The 6,463-nt window shown below is 35.2% G+C and overlaps 1 protein-coding gene across 1 annotated transcript; it reads left to right on the forward strand.

Annotated features, from left to right (window-relative positions):
- The first annotated feature begins 445 nt into the window (after positions 1 to 445).
- Positions 446 to 1,176, forward strand: LOC115445740 (myophilin). The gene is given in 2 exon segments (XM_030172136.2): positions 446 to 735; positions 738 to 1,176. Coding segments are annotated over 2 exon segments (561 nt in total). The 5' UTR covers positions 446 to 554; the 3' UTR covers positions 1,118 to 1,176.
- The last annotated feature ends 5,287 nt before the right edge of the window (positions 1,177 to 6,463 follow it).

Raw genomic sequence — 6,463 nt, forward strand, 5'->3', positions numbered from 1 at the left:
ATACAATGTACATATTGAAGTGTTCCAAAACGTACTGATATTATAGTAATAAGTAGATAATATATTTGTAATCGCAAATACCGGCATCTATCAGCTGATAAGTGTGATCGACTGTTCTAGAGCTTTCTAGACGATACGTATATATACGAAAATACACACATTAATAAAAATAAAATGTGTAATATTTCAATACCGAGCAAGCGTTTTTTCCGGTAGGTTTAGTGCAGTGTTTTAAAGCAATAAATAATAAATTGGTGATACAAATTTTAAAACGTCTAGCTCCAAAAATGTAGTCTGTATTGTGTGCACACGTGAATACGGCCATGACATAACTAATCTTGTGACTAACATTTTCTAAGTTTAATGCATGCCGTCATTTAATCACAATTATAAATCACTTATACGGCAAGATAATGCTGCGACGCGATAAACCGTATACTGGTACGTAGAAAAAGCGATAGTCGCTATCATACGTATCGTCAAGCTGATATTGTGAGGACGCTTATCACGAGGAGTTCAGTGGACACGTAGCCGCACACTTGTCAACACACAACATGGCTGAACACCGCGCAGGCAAAGCCGGCATCAACGCCGAGGCCCAGGCTCGCATCCACAGCAAGTACAACGACGAGATTGCACAGGAGACCCTCGAGTGGATCAGGAAGCTGACTGGCGAGCCGGCCAACACCTCCGGAACCGCCGAGAATCTTTACGAGGTACTTAAGGATGGTACGCTACTTGCAAACTAGTCAACGCTATCCAGGAAGGGTCAGTGAAGAAAGTCAACCAGTCGACGATGGCCTTCAAGCGCATGGAGAATATTAACGCGTTCCTGGAAGCGGCGAAGAAGCTCGGCGTGCCCCCACAGGAGACTTTCCAGACCATTGATCTGTGGGAGAAACAAAACCTGTACTCGGTGGTGATTTGTCTGCAGTCCTTGGGCAGGAAGGCGGGTAATTACGGCAAGCCGTCCATCGGCCCGAAGGAAGCCGATAAGAACGTTCGTGAATTCAGCGAAGAGCAGCTGAAGGCCGGACAGAACGTCATCTCGCTGCAATACGGCACCAACAAGGGTCAGCAGTCGGGCATCTCATTCGGTACCCGTCGTCAAATGTGATGTATTTATTATTAATTTATAAACATTATATTGTAATAAACGTTTTCTAATTTTTTTTATCGATGCCTTTTATTTGCCCGTAGAGTGAGGCACGCCTTGTAAATGAACAGTAGGTATGCGAGCGATTAGATAACATCAGCCTTTGTATTGCAGCCCGATGTGCACTTGTAGAGGCTAAAATATCTAACTGTAATCGATGGAAACATTATCATTTAGTGATTATATGTACAGCCCTCTACATCTTCTAATCCTTTAAGACCGGCATTAGTTTTTGTAGCCCTCCGACTGTTATCGATGTTCATGATGATTAATTATGTGCCTCCTACTAAAGAGAGAATAAGTAAATTATAGAAATTAATATTATGATACACGAGATTCGTGATTATTGAAAAATAGATCAATACAATTTGATATGCAGGTTCCTTATCTTATCTCTTCTCTGAGGTTTCGTGACAAATATATCTTAATCCGTCTTATTGCAGGATAAATAATTCACGAAACTCTTATTTTACCAATATTTTTTCGACAAATTTGTCTAGGCTTTATCCAGTTATTTCATAATCATTTTCCTTAACTTTCAGTTGATTAAAAGTAACGTTAGTAATACACATTCCAGTAATAGATATGACATTATTACAGTCATTTAGTTTATTTTTATTATGAGCAAGAGTTGATAAAGTTCCTGTATCTTGATAACAGAACTTTTAATAATACATTGACATAAATGACGCCATGCTCCGAGCCTTCAACACAATATTTTCGATGACAAACATTGAGGATGAGGTTCTATGACTTGTTTTACCATGAAGTTTTGGTTTATTCTTAAAACTTCTAGATTTTGTGACTAGTCTAGCTTTAAGATTTAAGTATTATTTTAATCTAAACAAACAGCATGTTTCATAATAAAATGTTGACTGAAAACATTGTTGCCAATCGTATTTTTTATTCGAGAGATTGAACGAGTATTATATTTTTCCGGAATTTTCGATCCTACAGTAATACTATTTAATTCGATAAAAATATAATGACACTTAATTATTCCTACGTAAAATTGTCATTAATGCAACTATTAACGCTTAAGTTTAAATATAATTAAATACAAATAAAAATAACATTTATTGAATGAACAGTGATATTTTAAGCAAAGTATACCATTTCAAAGAGAATAAAATATAGAATAAAGTCTATATTTCCTTATCAATGTGCTCACTTTATGAAAGGTATGTATTCGCCTTGAAGGAATCATCAAGGGACAAGGCTGCGGTCTGCATACGCCACGTCATTTGGTTATGCATATTGATCTAACTTCAACAAACGGTTTCCATGCTTACCTCAAATACGCAGCAATTTCTGATCAAAAAACGCTAGTCGTAGATTTGCTTAACAAAAATTTCTTCGGACTAATATTCATCTGACGACGACAAACGTTGGACTACGAAAACGACGTCGTGGCCAGGCCCATTAGGAAAAAGAAATAGAGGAAGACCTTTGGCACGCTAGACGACATAGTAAGAATAGCTGGAGGTTCTTGGATGCAAATAGCAAATGATAGAGGACGTTGGTCGTCTCTGGAGGAGGCCTTTACCTTCGACTGAGAGGGTTCTTGCAATACTACTTACACAAATTTAAATACAATGAATTGCAGTTCAACAAAAAATAAAATAATAATAATTATATACACATAAAATGATTATATAACACAATAAATAATGAATTCCTGTGATGTTTATTTTCTGATAAAATTGTAATTATAATTAATATTTTTAATTGTAACTTTTTTTTAGCAAGAAATAAAAGGCTTTTTTATTTTTATTTATTTATTTAATATTCATCTGAATTTATAATTTTCCATCGGTTATCTTCTACTTTAGGACCTTTTTTAATTATATCAACTTTATTTTTGTTTTATGATTTATCACGAACTTCAAATCCTTGTTCCATTCGATAAACTTTTTACCTACAATTTAATCACATTATACTTTTTACACGGTGATTCCAAGACAATAATTATGCCCCGCTACAATTAAAGCAAAGCTTGTTTTCGAATACGATATTAAAGATCCGAGACGTCGGATACGGTACCTATTAAAATTAAAAAAGGAAAATAACGTCCGGTCTTAATAACATCATTATGAAACTGGTAAAAAACACGAAATCCAATTGGTAAGAACAGAACCGTGTAGCGGTGTCTACAACGCAAAGACAATGTAGATCAAGTCACGACAAGAATATTAAGGTGTGCAAATCGCGATACCACACTTACGCTTTCCAAAAAGACCGTTTTGTCGCCACTAGAGCAGTAAGAAAGCGAAATAATACTCGTAATTTTGATAGACATGTAAGACACTAATATACCTCAGTTATCAGTGGCGAATGGTGACATTTTTCAAAAGGTTACCCGATGTGAAAAAAAATTGCCCTAGTAAGCATATCGCTGCCAATTTAACAGAAAACAAAAACTAAGACAAACGTAATAAACCTAAAAGGGAAGCCGGTAGGAATCGGTTGTATGGAGGCTTCGCCACTGTCTGTTATAATGTATCAGAGATGAGTTCGGTATGTTATATGATTTCACTTTTAACTTGTTTATGATATTACGTTTTACTGCATTTGTCAATGTCAAGCTTTCTTGTACTTTGAGGTCCTGGTTCCTTGCTGGTTTTGGACATATTAACTTTCTTTAATCGAAATTAATGACATTTCAATATAAAAATACTGATTGGTTGCGGTCATACCGATACGTTTGCTATCTTTGTAATAAGACGAAAATAAACTTGATCTACTGTCACCTGCCCCAATTGCCTATCTGCCACTCCTTCCCAGTAAGAGACGTGAGTTTAAGTATGTCTGTTATATTAACATATGGGAAGTTGGGAATTCACAAAGTATTTTCTAAATGTTCTATTATTGAGAACGCTTGTGATATAGACGGCAGAACATGTTAAGTGTATTATAATTTACTGAAATAATTTTATGATAAATCTTCTTGACTAGCATTTATCTCGGTTTTGGTCGCATTAGGTCTCTCTCGAGATATATTTGAACAGCCTTGACCCCTCTTTTATAAAATAGTGTTTGAAACTCATAAACAATTTTTTACAATTTTACAAGATTCAAAAGCGCTTTTATTAACCTTGTGTTCAATTTCTTCTTATTTAGTAGCGTTACTGTAAGTAAATTTGGCAAAAACTTGTCCGCCTTAGTGTCACAATTGATTATACGCTCTAAATTATTGTTTAAAGAGATCAAAGCCAAGTTCACCACGCTGTAGAAAATGTTTGTCAAATAAGTAATCTAATTTAACATTGTTAGGTGCAAAAAATATCTTGTTTCATGAACCATTATATTCATTAGGTTCTCGTTGATATTCCGAAGCGTAGTATCGCAGGTAAGCCGCCATAATTCTAGTAATCGTTGAGGATCTCAACCTATATCTATGTGGCATTATACAGCCCTGTGCGTGCCTTAACCTATAAAAAAATCAAATATTACTGCAATGTTCCAAGTTCTAGTTACTATGTAAATTAGATTTAGAAATACGTCCTTGCCTGTCACCGACGATGGCGATACATGTAATTGCCGTTACCTTAAATTATGACGTCATTCACCACTGACCAGACTATTGTGCGCGTCATGGTGGTAGCACCCTACCGCCGGATGGCACGGTCACGCGTCGATTGTCTAAACACGGATATCCGACCTATAGTGCTGTATCTTTCACTCTACATGTAAATTAACAGGACAAGAAAAGGATAGACGGAACACGTGGTCTACCCTCATAGAAATTCTCGTCATGCATTTGCAACCGTGAAAATTATTGTGGTGTTTTGTTTCGATGTTAGACGGAATTAATTTATTTTGCGCGTGAGTAATACAGGCATAATATCATGGCCTGCGCGAACTGTTATTGTTTGCATCATAAATGATAATACAGCCAGTAATATAAAGAATGGGACAATTAGCTAACTTCAAATTGGAACTGACTTACAAATTTCTAAGGCATCGGACAGATATGTATCAATTACTTTATTTCTTAAGTAGTCAAATATAATATATTACAAATTTAATTTCATCAACGGTATGACTATGCAAATTATAAAACTACAACAAAATACGTGACCAGTCTTTTAGATTTTTCTGGCTTCCAGCTTTCAAAGTTTAATTACTTGAAAACCAGTAAAACTTTTACACCCGAGATCATGCTTTAAACTGCTAAGGTCGCAATGCCTAAGGTCAACACACAGCATTAGTGTACAATGCTTTCATTGCATAAAAGAGAGTGAAAGCTGAAAGCTCTCATCATAAACGGATCCATTGACATTTCAACAATGATTAGGCAACATAAGATGTCCATCTATGGTCGGTGGATTAGAAAGTGCTTCTTAAACAGATCTATGCGATCTAATGTATTAATTGTGTAATTTGTTTGTAGCAAACTATACTATATTCTGCTACTGATTTTTTTATAATGACTGAATTGGAAATCTTCGCAAATGAGTCCAATTTATAATTTCCCTAGTTCTATAAATGAAGCAATTTGAACATAATTTGGCCAATTTGAAATCTATATGCAGCCGTTACATTATAATCACAAAATTTTAGAATTTTCATCATGATAGTTTGAAATGTGTCTTCAATATTGATTAAGACCAGACAAGTCACAAACATTCACATAGTAGTCATAGCTTAGTTTCCCGATGTTCTCACGTCATGCGATACTCGATAGTCGGACGTTTGCAAGGCTTCTGTCACGCCAGGCCAGCTTGTCCGAAGGCCTGTGTACCGTTACTAGCCACCGGCCATCCCACAGATTATCTGGCTCTAACGGGACGCAATCCGTTCATTAGATGCATCCAACAACATTGCATTCGCATCGGTTTTGTATCGATTCGTTTTACGATTTGTGAAAGTAAGTGATAAGTTTTATGGTACAGCAATAGCTTATAACTGGTACTTCTTCAGAGTTCAATGAATAGTTTGTGAGGAATGTAATGTTAGTGAAATTTTCACGCTGCTCACAATAAACAAAAGATTTTAAAGTAATTTTGATTTGTCTTTTTTAATGATTTTATATTTTAAATGGTCTTATAAACAAATATGATAAAATTGTTTATAAGAAGTAATAAAATTCTTCTAAAATTATTACACTTGATTAATATCTCATAAATTGACGCTGTTTTTACTTTACAAACACATAATCCATAAATCTTCAATTCATTTGCATTAATCGCTTCCTACATTCACGATCATTCTAAATATGCAGTCTAACACACATTCAATTAAGATAAAATTCGGACAAACAAAAAATCTCACGTTCTAGGAATTGGGGCAAACATTGCGTAACAC

The sequence above is a fragment of the Manduca sexta genome, unplaced genomic scaffold (genome assembly GCF_014839805.1).
Source record: "Manduca sexta isolate Smith_Timp_Sample1 unplaced genomic scaffold, JHU_Msex_v1.0 HiC_scaffold_1246, whole genome shotgun sequence".
Classification (NCBI taxonomy): Eukaryota; Metazoa; Arthropoda; class Insecta; order Lepidoptera; family Sphingidae; genus Manduca; species Manduca sexta.